The 11,095-nt window shown below is 44.4% G+C and overlaps 3 protein-coding genes and 1 pseudogene across 3 annotated transcripts; 2 read left to right on the forward strand and 2 right to left on the reverse strand.

Moving 5' to 3' along the window:
- Positions 1-154: 154 nt before the first annotated feature.
- LOC6591657 lies at positions 155-1,234 on the reverse strand. Its single transcript, XM_002016816.2, has 3 exons — positions 745-1,234; positions 532-665; positions 155-461 (listed from the first exon to the last, which is right to left on the reverse strand). Exons 1-3 carry the CDS (start codon positions 1,178-1,180, stop codon positions 222-224), a joined length of 810 nt encoding a protein of 269 aa, XP_002016852.1. The 5' UTR covers positions 1,181-1,234; the 3' UTR covers positions 155-221.
- Positions 1,235-1,897: 663 nt separating this feature from the next.
- Positions 1,898-2,726, reverse strand: LOC113566019 (annotated as a pseudogene).
- Positions 2,727-3,293: 567 nt separating this feature from the next.
- On the forward strand, positions 3,294-7,139 carry LOC6591658 (zinc finger CCCH domain-containing protein 14). Its single transcript, XM_002016817.2, has 5 exons — positions 3,294-3,412; positions 3,471-3,696; positions 3,763-6,138; positions 6,202-6,471; positions 6,538-7,139. The coding sequence occupies exons 1-5, from the start codon at positions 3,371-3,373 to the stop codon at positions 6,762-6,764; spliced, it is 3,141 nt and encodes a 1,046-aa protein (XP_002016853.1). The 5' UTR covers positions 3,294-3,370; the 3' UTR covers positions 6,765-7,139.
- Positions 7,140-9,463: 2,324 nt separating this feature from the next.
- Positions 9,464-10,678, forward strand: LOC6591659. The gene has a single exon (XM_002016818.2). The coding sequence runs from the start codon at positions 9,473-9,475 to the stop codon at positions 10,463-10,465; it is 993 nt and encodes a 330-aa protein (XP_002016854.1). The 5' UTR covers positions 9,464-9,472; the 3' UTR covers positions 10,466-10,678.
- The last annotated feature ends 417 nt before the right edge of the window (positions 10,679-11,095 follow it).

Consider the following 11,095-nt stretch of genomic DNA (forward strand, 5'->3'; position numbering starts at 1 on the left):
AAGATTTTGGCGAAATAAGGTCAATTAAAAAACGGAAAAGAGTAATCGTTTCTATTGCTCAATTTTTATATTTCGTTGAATAATTCTGGTTAACTATGGCCCTTAGCTCTGCCCACATAGTTTTATCACAGTGTTAAATAAAATGTCTACAAGATTAACTACTTGTAAATACTCCCATGTATTGTATTTCGTCTAAAGCAAGGTTTAAACAAAAAAACAGCTTAGATCTTGGCCTTTAGATGAAGCACCTGGTCGGTGACACGCGTGATAAGGGGATCAAGCTCGTTGTCTGCGAGATGAGTGCCCCACAGTTCGAACAGCGTTTCCCAGGCCAGTTCAACCGAGTTTCCAGAATCCGTCGTGTTGAATGTCTGCAGCGTAAGAAAGATGACTGCGTCTGCTGCAATGGGGCTGTAAGTGTCGCAAATCGTATGCAAGGCACGTGCCGAGCTAGGAGGAATCTGCAAAAACCACAAATTTTTAACAAGTTGAGGTTTTAATCCACTGTACGTGTTTTGCTGTTCTACCTACCTCATTGAGACTGACGATGCGAAATACTTTGCCGTCTTTCAATTTCTTCTGGAACTGCGCAATGCCAAATCCGTAGTCTTCGGTGGGCGGTGCAAAGTCATCTATGCTCATATGCATAAGCTTCCCAGGTCTACCTGTTGGTATCAATTGACAAGGAGAGCGGTTCAAGCATACATAAGTAAATATGTACATATATGATCAGGGGTAACATACCAAAACAGCCGGACGCCTCAATGGTAATATTTTCAATGAGTGTCATTAGGCTCTTATCTTCATGCAGAAACAGAAACACACTGGGTCTCGGGTCACGCTTATTGATCAGTCCTTCAATCCCTTTTTGTAGAGCCCTCCATACTCTTTCCGACTGTATGGGTTTGATCCTACGCAGATTCTCAAAATCACAGCGTTTCTCCGCAGTGTAAAATTGCCCGTAGAACATCGATAGAGAAATGGCTAAGATAAGAGCAATAACTGCATACAAGTACCTTCTCGTTTGGTTGAAGGGCACCACATCCATAGCTTCGCCCCCCGAGGTTTGATCATCCTCATCAGATGAACCTTCTTCAAAGTTAGCTACTGACTCCGGAATGTAGTCTTCTTTGTATTTATTATCCAACAAGTTATTTAGAAGGTGCTCGTTATTATCCATCGCATCAAAATATTGCGAAACAGGTCGTTTGGGGCTTTTGGAATTATTACAAAATTGTAGTCGCTTTCTTCCAAAAATTCTTTTTTCAGCTTCTTCTTCACTGTCGCATTATCGATGAACCTCAGAAATATACTGAAGTAGCCGACTCGCTTTCAAAATATACCGATGAAAAACGAGCTTAGCCCACTTAGGCCCCCCTATTTAAAAAGTTCAACGACTTGAGGTAAATGGTTTGTTTGTTGAGGTAAATATTATTCATTGTAAATTCTTCTTGCAGATCAATGCCATTTTGTTCCATCTTTCCTCTGAACTAAAAAAAACATGATATCTTTCACCTGAACTGCGCTAAATTGATTAAATTTGCATTATTTTCGGTGGAATATAAAAATACCCCCTTGGTCTACATTGGGTTAATCGTTTTCCGTCAAGGATTAGAAACCATATTCCTCGATTTTGATATTCCGTAGAATATTACTAGCTAGTTTGATCCCTCAGCCCTCCCCACACAAATTTATTCAATTAATGAAACTATTTTCTTGTTTATTTTAAATGCTTGTTTTTATTGGATTTTGTCTAAAAAAAAAGATTTTGGCGAAAAAGGTAAAATAAAAAACGGAAGAGTAATCGTTTCTATTGCTCAATTTTGATATTCCGTTGAATAATTCTGGTTAGCTATGGCCCTTAGCTCTGCCCACATAGTTTTATCACAGTGTTAAATAAAATGTCTACAAGATTAACTACTTGTAAGTACTCCCATTTATTGTATTTTGTCTAAAACAAGGTTTAAACAAAAACACAGCTTAGATCTTGCCCTTTAGATGAAGCACCTGGTCGGTGACACGCGTGATAAGGGGATCAAGCTCGTTGTCTGCGAGATGAGTGCCCCACAGTTCGAACAGCGTTTCCAGTTTCCAGAATCCGTCGTGTTGAATGTCTGCAGCGTAAGAAAGATGACTGCGTCTGCTGCAATGGGGCTGTAAGTGTCGCAAATCGTATGCAAGGCACGTGCCGAGCTAGGAGGAATCTGCAAAAACCACAAATTTTTAACAAGTTGAGATTTTAATCCACTGTACGTGTTTTGCTGTTCTATCTACCTCATTGAGACTGACGATGCGAAATACTTTACCGTCTTTCAATTTCTTCTGGAACTGCGCAATGCCAAATCCGTAGTCTTCGGTGGGCAGTGCAAAGTCATCTATGTTCATATGCATAAGCTTCCCAGGTTTAGCTGTTGGTATTAATTGACAAGGAGAGCGGTTCAAGCATACATACATATGTAAATATGTACATATATGATCAGGGGTAACATACCAAAACAGTCGGACGCCTCAAGGGTAATATTTTCAATGAGTGTCATTAGGCTCTTATCTTCATGCAGAAACAGAAACACTCTGGGTCTCGGGTCACGCTTATTGATCAGTCCTTCAATCCCTTTTTGTAGAGCCCTCCATACTCTTTCCGACTGTATGGGTTTGATCTCGCGCAGCTTCTCAAAAGCACAGCTTTTCTCCGCAGTGTTAAATTGCCTGGCGATAAAAATGAACATAAAAGGAATAACAGCATAAAAGTACCCGATGAACCTTCTTCAAAGTTAGCTTCGCGAAAAAGGTCGTTTGGGGCTTTCGGTGTTATTACCTATATGCAGACTACGTCGCGCAGCCTTTTTATTGCATAAACGTAACAAATTGTTTTGTTTAAAGTGAATGAGTGACTAGGATATGAATGCTAGTTTAATAGATTGATGAAACCAAACAGTTCCTTTTGACGTCCTTTTAATGGTCACCCTGTGATTCTTTCGATAGGCAAATAACATCGATAGGATAGATGGAAAGGTTTGAAAGGGGATATGTAATAATACTGTCAAAATAACAAATCCTGACTGAAAACCTCAAGTTTAATAAGGGTAATTCCTTCTATTTTAGAATCTTAACAGATAGATCTTGAATGGAATTGGTGTAATATGCTATGATATACTTAAATACTGACTTCGATTAAAAATGGGCTGGAATTCAAACGATAGACTACGATAGTACCGACATTGCTCATCTCTAGTTAACTTATTCGCGATAATTATTTTTAGGTGATATTTTCCAATTCTCATGTAATAAAAACCATTTGGTACAGGAAACAAATAGCAATAAATGTGCACAGTAATTGTCGTTCGAAACAGATAGTGCGAAAACTCTCAGCATGGAGTGCAACCTGGGCAGCGAAATAGGCCTGAAGATGCGCGTAAGTCTCTTTTTGCGGAAAATCAATGAACTTCGTAATCTAAGAAAAACCAATTTAGAGTGCCGTCAAGGCGAAGCTGCTGGAACTGGGCACGGGCGGCTCATCCGGCTTTATAGACGACGAACTGCCGGACTATGTGATGGTGATGGTAGCCAACAAACGCACCAAACAGCAAATGGCCGCCGAACTAAATCTCTTTCTGGGCGACCAGACGGATCTGTTTGTCACCTGGCTGCACGAAGTTCTCCAGAAGCTGCAGGAAGTCACATTGCCCACAGCAAGTGGTGAGTGTTGTGGTTTTCTTTATCCACCGTGGGCCACAATCTAATCGAACCTGATCGACTTGCCAGCTTCCAGCAAAAAGCGCAGGTCTCGTCAGCTCGAGGCTTGTCCCAAATCAAAGGAAAAGGACAAGAAACACTCGAAGAAGGACAAACGGTTGCAAAGGAGGTCGGGCGATGAAATGCCAGATGGACAGTCTGGCTCTGCCGATGCCATGCCCGTCATTAGCTCCATAACCGATGCCTTTGCGGAGGAGCTGCTGGAGAAAGCAAAAAAATCCCTGGACATCGACCTCAATGCCAAGGATGAGATCGTACACAAAAAGAAACGCAAGTCAGTAGAAAGCGAAGAAGAAACAGGTGACACAGATGTGCCCCCGATCTCAGAGATAAGCCCAACAGCCCCCAGCGGAGTCAATCGGCAGAAGGATCTGGCAGAGTTGGCTGAGATTCAAAAGAAAATCCATGCGGCCAAGAAGCATTTGCGCCAGATAGGCGAAATAGAGGACGACAGTGATGTGGAGGAAGACGGCGACGAGGATCTCTTGAACATAAACGAACAGGAGGAGGAGCCGGAGATCCAACAGTCCCCCGTTGAAGACATACAAGAAGAGGTACCTCCCGCACGCAAAGCCAAAAGTCCTATTGTTTTCAAGAGGCGAGAGAAAACTCCTCCGGAGCAGCGTGCCGAGACGGAAAATGAAGCACGCCAGGCGGTGGAGATGGACGTAGAGATTGAGAAGGAAAAAGATAAGCCCAAGGAAGAGCGCTCTGAACGACGTTCGGTTCACGACCGTCTGGGCTCCAAACAGATCGCACAGCCGCCAATAGAGCGCCCTCAGCGCGGCCAAAAAGAGCTATATGTCCCCGCACATCGAAGACGCATGGAGGCCTCGGACGCGCAGCCCCCCAAGGAGCGCAGCCAGCGAGAGAGGTCAAGGGAACGTCGCTCCAGCCGCGACAATCTCAGAGAATCGAATCGTGCCCATCGCCAGCGACGTTCACCCAGCCCAGAGACACCCAAGGCAAAGCAACGCATTGGATCGCGTGTCATTGTGGCAGTCCACAAGCCGCCAGAGCCCTCGGATGACGAAGATATGGCAGACAAGCCTGTCAACTCGGTCATCAAGATCAAGCCCAGGCCCCAGGTCTCCCCGAGAAGACAAGCTTGCAAGAATCTGCTCATGAGAGCTGTGGCCGATGCCCAGAGGTCCACGATTCTTGCCAAGTCGCCGGCGCCTTTGATAAAGAAGGATTGTGAGGAGGTGGAATTAGTCAGCAGCACATCGTTAGGCAAACGAAAGGCCCCAGAAAAGGGGGATCGCGATCGATCGCGAGACCGTGCCAAGCGAAGTGCACCCACCCCGGAGCTGTTCAGGCGCAGCACTCGGGAGTTGGTGGTCAATGTAATGCAACGGGGGGACACGGCAGGCAAACAACACTCCTCCGCCGGTGCCCGACGCTCCAACGACAGTCATGCCGAGATGAAGCTGAAGCTGGTCGAGGAAGAGTATGGCCCCAGTCTAGTGGCCGAAGACTATGAACCGTATGTGCCCCAGTTGTTGAATCACGTGGATAATATAGACTTGCACATTCGATCGCCGGAGACGAGGCCCAGCTCTAGAGGGCCCAAAACTCAATTTGTGGTGACCCTGAATGGTGATAAAACCTCAACGTCAGGCAGCAGGGACCGGGACCCTTATCGCAAGCGGAGTATCTCGGCGAAACGCTCATCCTCGCCTGTAGCCACGACGCCACAACAAGTGACCTCTTCCAGTGCGGAACCGACTGCTGCCACAGCTGCTGCCTCCTCCTCCACTACGGTCGACAGACGCCGCAAATCCAATCGAGCATTAAGCATCACCCCATCGCCCACTTCGAGCCCATCTCATCATCAAATCACACGAAGTCTGAAGCGCAATGAGGTGATCAGGAAGCAACAGGAAATCCAAAAGATCATCATCAAGAATGATACGGACGAGGATGATGAATCGCACGGTGCATTGCCGCCAAAGAAGTCACAGTTGCCACACAAGCGACTCCCGAGCAGCAGTTCATTGGCTTCCGCCAATGGTCACAAGGAAAAAAGAGCAAAGGCTGCCACTGAAGAGCGCTCTAACACGCCACCACTGCCGGCCACTGGCCTTCAACCCTTGCCCAGACTGGAGAAGCGAGCTGTCAGCAAAGAAAAATCTGAAAATGAAAATTCAAGTGTGGAACCATTGACGGCACCGGTGTCCGTAATCGTTCCAGCGTCACCAAAAAACAAACACACTCCCATTCGCTTTACTTTGAGGTCCGAGGAAAAGTCACAGGCACAGCCACAGGCACCGCCTGCCCAAAGGAAGCGTCGGTCGGGCAGTCACGAGCGTGATTCATCGTTGGAAAGGCGCAAGGTACCACTACGGAATCTAGAGGATAGAAAATATGACAATTTGCCGGCATGTAAGTGAAGTCACAAACAAGATACAAATGATCGCATTACTTCAACTCTTATTGTTTCCGCAGTAAGTGCCGTCAGCGTGGACTCGGCCGTGATGAAGGTCAGCAAGCCCAAAGAGCGTTGTAAGTATCATCCGAGCTGCACAAAACAATTCTGCGAGTACTACCATCCGACAGCGCCGTGCAAGTCTTTTCCCAATTGCAAGTTTGCCGACAAATGCATGTACTCGCATCCCAAGTGCATGTACGATATGTCGTGCATGAGCATTGACTGCAATTACGCACACAGCGGCCAGCGGGATCTTAGCCATGTGCAGCTAACGGCTCCGCCTCTATGTAAGTGCAGCATTGAATTATTTATGATCCCCCCACTCATCATTTCTGTATCTCTTCCTTCGATAGCCTCCCATGTTATACCGGTTCAGAACTATAAATCAATATCGGCCCCCATGACGGCCACCACAGCAACCACGATGTGCAAATACTATCCCAATTGCACCAAGGTGGGTTGTACCTTCTATCATCCAAAGCCATGCCGATTTGGCAAGAATTGCGTCAATAAGCTGGAGTGCGTCTTCTATCATCCGGAGATGCAGAGCAAGTTCAAATGGGTCGCCTCGATGGGCTGAGCGAACATACACCCCATAAGTTTTAACAATATTTAGCTAATGTCATTTTATCCACTATTCCCTGCTCTTGGCTCCCGGCTTCCTGCTATGTCAGATCCCCGCTATATCCATAACTATACACTAAAACCTTTTTTCTATTGTATTGGATTTAGGAGCTGGGAGTTCTTATACACTACACAGAGATCTGTGTAACAACCATTTCATTTCATTTATGCATTTGATTTGCACACATTTTATATTAGACATTAGCTGCTATCTAACTCTATCACGACAAACAATCGTTCAATAGGATCTGTTTCTTGCATACAATCATAATCTACACGTCATGCAAAGGTCTGCGAATTAAATTAGCAATAGTTGCAACAAATTGGAAAATTGAATGGCGTTTCTTTGGGTGCCGATCTCCAAAATATGTAGGGAACATGGAATGGATCTGATCTAATTTGGTTTGCAAATAAATATTTCTAAGCCAGTTTTTGGAATGGGAACGAAGCTAAAGGAATGCTCAAGCGGTGGGCGGGATTTTTAAATTTGAAAGCAGTCTATTAAAGACAACAAAAATGCACTATCTGCGAAATTCGACTCTAGCATCATGCACACGCAATGTATGTTGTTAAACTTTTTTCTGGCATGCTCTTTTGCAGCATTCGATCATCAATGTGCCGCGTTATGTGTGAGCGATGGGAGCATTTGGGAGCAAGAACCTGCTTCAGATCGAGTCAACGGTTTAAATATAAGATAGTGATCTGATTTGATACAATTTGGAATATGTGAAACTACATGAACAGCTCCTTATGGATACTTAAGTTTTGGCACAGCAATATATTTTCATTCGACTGTTCCATCGCGAGTGTACGATTTTTATTAAAGTACAAAATCGCATGATTTTGGCTAGCCGTAAACGGTTAAGATTTCCTAGCTACCTAAATATTAATCTGCATCGGACAGCTGGATGCATTTGTAGATACACAGTTTGAGATATTTATGGCATTATCACTGAAGCCATGCTGAGTGACCTTGCACTTGGTAAAATGGGACGGCATATGCATGAAATAATGCTTGAAATAATCTACTGTTAGATTATTTTGATTGTTTAGTTGTAAATAAATATTCGTATCAGTATTATATTTAGAAACAAAGGAACACGTACAAACTGCACTTCTCCGCAGCTCAATTTGTTCAAGTACAGATTGCGGCGAAATTTTGTTATTGTTACATGAAACGATGGCATATCCATTTATATTTCAGCATACGATTGTCATATTGACGATCAACAATATCAAGTGAATATACATCAACAAATTCATTTGATTTATTTAGCGATTTTTAAAAGATCAATCGAAAATTAACGAGGGGGAACGTTGTGAGTTGCTGCGGACACCGCAACTCTACGGTTATACCCGATACTAAGTCAGTATGGCTCTCCTCCGGCAGACGCCGCTAATATTTAACGACACGACAAAGAGTGCGTGCGAGAGAGACAGAAAATCAGTCTGAGCGTGACGTCGGGCGCTGCGTAGCCACTGCAAATTGATTTGTTCCTTTTGGCTAAAAAAATGGTCTGATCCAGATTCAGCAATCTAATAGATATGGTCATTATCTATGATTCTGCGTTTTTAGTTTTCTCAAATCTGCAATATTGTGGATGCAACAGATTTTCGTCCTTTGTGGGGGCGGATGGGGGTGGGGCGAAATTCTGAGATATACGTTTTATAGTGACATCTTAAAGGAGTGTGTGCACCAAATTTGGTTACTCTAGCCTTAATAGTCTCTGAGATTTGTGGTTGCCTCAGATGTTCGTCCTTTGCGGGGGCGGAAGGGGGTGTGGCGAAATTTGGACAGGAAACGGTCAAGGTCCGATATCACAGGAGTGTGGATACCAAATTTGGTTGCTCTGGCTTTTATAGGTTCTGAGATCCTTGAACTCATATTTTGCAATTGGCAAAACCGACCATGAAACCTGTGTGTTAGAGTGAGACAGAGCGAGAAAGAGTGAAATTGTTTTCGTGATTCTGGCTGTAATAATTATACGATCTGGTTCAGATTTTGCACTCTAGAAGATATAGTCATCTTCTACGATTCTGCGTTTTTAGTTTTCTCGTATCGTCGAAATTGTGGATGCCACAGATTTTCGCCCTTTGTGGGGGCGGAAGTGGGCGGGGCAAAGTTTTGAAATATTTTTGGAGCAGTGACATATCACAGAAGTCTGGATCCAAAACATCGTTGCTCTAGCTCTTATAGTCTTTGAGCATTAGGCGCTGAAGGGGACGGACAGACGGACAGACGGACGGACGGACAGACAGACAGGGCTCAATCGACTCGGCTATTGATGCTGATCAAGAATATATATACTTTATAGGGTCGGAAACGATTCCTTCTGGACGTTACACACATCCACTTTTACCACAAATCTAATATACCCCAATACTCATTTTGAGTATCGGGTATAATAAGTTTCTATACGATTGGCTCATTTTTTAAAAGCTTTTCTTTTCATTATAACAAAATATTTCATTAATGAAGGTCTAAACAGGTTTTTTTATTTAAAGACAATTGTGATTACTTCCGTTAAAAAAACGTATAATACGCTATGAAACGCTATACCCTATCAAACATTAATTAATCATTATATGCACAAAGCATTTTCATTCGAGAATAGTAATAGTAAAAAATTCGTCAAGTTTGAATCAAAATTGTATTTTCCAAAAATGGATAAATACGAGGAAACAACGGAACTGCAGGATTCCACAGGCAATTGCAATTGCAAACAGAAGTTGAATTCCCGTCAGCTGTTCGACGACAACTTGGAGGACATTGCCACGAGCCTCGCACAGATAATGCTGATCTGTGGCATCAACACAACGAAGAGCTGCCAGGCCAAGGCCATTATCAGGCGGGCCTTTGTGTACCACGAAAAGCTGCGGACACAGTGGAACCCGAATGCGGCCCCAGAATCGCGTCTCAATCGAGATGAAATGCTGCAGGCTCTGCGCATCACGTGCGGGATGGAAAGCGTGGAGGCTGTGTTGTCGTATTCGATCATCAAGCGTGCATTTAAGGCATTCTTCCGCGGGAAGCCACCGGTGTCGCTCAGTAATCCGATTGTGGATGCCATGGCCATACGCAGACAGGAGCGGGCATGGATAAAAGCCGCCAAAGCGACGTCCAAGCTTTTTGACAACTATCAGTCGGCCTTCTTTTGGGCGCACAAGTTCTACGCGGAGCAGATTGATATGATCTACAGGGCGCTCTATAATCGCATGAGGGCCCGCTGTAGCCCGATCGAGGTCCCACTGTGCACCTGCCGTGGCTGCTCCAAGCAGGTGGTGCCGAAGAAGCTCACCCCCAAGGATGGCTATCATCTGCACAAGGCCAGTAGTCTGTGTGACCTGCCGCGCTGCGATGAGTGCAATGGTCGGTTCCTCATCTGTGAGGGCAACAGCGATAAACTAACGGCAGAGCAGTACGGGAAATGCGGCCAGGACTCGTACAAGGTAAAGTGGTGTTGCTTGGAGGATGAGCAACCGCAGCCCAAGCCCAAGTCGGCGTATGAAGCAGATATGGCACCAGAGGACGAGGACCATTACTGCCCCGTGGACTGCACTGAGTCCTCGGATGTGTGCCCTAGCGATGTTGGATCCTTGAATCTCTGCGATTGCGTGTCTTCGAGTGAGGATTCCATCCACCAAAAAACCCCATAGATCTTATCGACAATGTGGTGGACAAACTGGACGATTATTTCAACAAACTGAAGAGGTGGCCGAAAAGAAGAGCTCCCAGACGTATGTTACCTGGACCAGTCCAGGCCAGGACTAGACTATAAGCGTTGCAGGGAATGAGGATCGAGATCCAATTTGTTTCTACTTTTCTTTTTTTTTTTTAATTTTGGAAATACAAGAAATTTGAGTAATCGACAAGAATACCTACTCTTTTTTTGATGGATCCAGTTGGCTTTCCCGCTTCGGTTTTCTGTGATTTTCACCACTTCCAGCGTTTTCGGCTCTGGCGATTGCCAGGACAGTTTCTGTTGTTGCAAGGAGTTTCGGTACCTGGAGGACTTTCATCAGGTGAGTATATTTTTCAAGTCGGAGAATGAATTCTTTAAGTAATTCAAATTAGCTTTCATATTTTTCGCCAATATTTGTCCTCTCGTTGTTTCCCAGCTCTTTGTTTGTTCTTCCTTTAGTTTCATAGAAGCACTTCCACTTAGTCATGAATATTTGATACATTCCTATAAACATTTGGAACTTTAATTATAATCTATATGCAGTACAAACATATGTACATATATATTCTCTTATTTGAGACTGGAGTTTTAGATCCTCCTCTTA

This window comes from Drosophila persimilis, unplaced genomic scaffold, assembly GCF_003286085.1.
Source record: "Drosophila persimilis strain 14011-0111.01,24,50 unplaced genomic scaffold, DperRS2 tig00000000-arrow-pilon, whole genome shotgun sequence".
Classification (NCBI taxonomy): Eukaryota; Metazoa; Arthropoda; class Insecta; order Diptera; family Drosophilidae; genus Drosophila; species Drosophila persimilis.

What these genes read in the sequence shown, in the direction of transcription:
- LOC6591657 (XM_002016816.2), bottom strand. Translation starts at nt 1,180, where the DNA reads ATGGATAATAACGAGCACCTTCTAAATAACTTGTTGGATAATAAATAC. An exon ending in TGAGGCGTCCGGCTGTTTTG is followed by an intron (nt 666 to 744) that starts GTATGTTACCCC and finishes TGATACCAACAG; the next exon opens with GTAGACCTGGGAAGCTTATG. An exon ending in GCATCGTCAGTCTCAATGAG is followed by an intron (nt 462 to 531) that starts GTAGGTAGAACA and finishes TGGTTTTTGCAG; the next exon opens with ATTCCTCCTAGCTCGGCACG.
- LOC6591658 (XM_002016817.2), top strand. Translation starts at nt 3,371, where the DNA reads ATGGAGTGCAACCTGGGCAGCGAAATAGGCCTGAAGATGCGC. An exon ending in CACATTGCCCACAGCAAGTG is followed by an intron (nt 3,697 to 3,762) that starts GTGAGTGTTGTG and finishes TCGACTTGCCAG; the next exon opens with CTTCCAGCAAAAAGCGCAGG. An exon ending in ATATGACAATTTGCCGGCAT is followed by an intron (nt 6,139 to 6,201) that starts GTAAGTGAAGTC and finishes TTGTTTCCGCAG; the next exon opens with TAAGTGCCGTCAGCGTGGAC.
- LOC6591659 (XM_002016818.2), top strand. Translation starts at nt 9,473, where the DNA reads ATGGATAAATACGAGGAAACAACGGAACTGCAGGATTCCACAGGCAAT.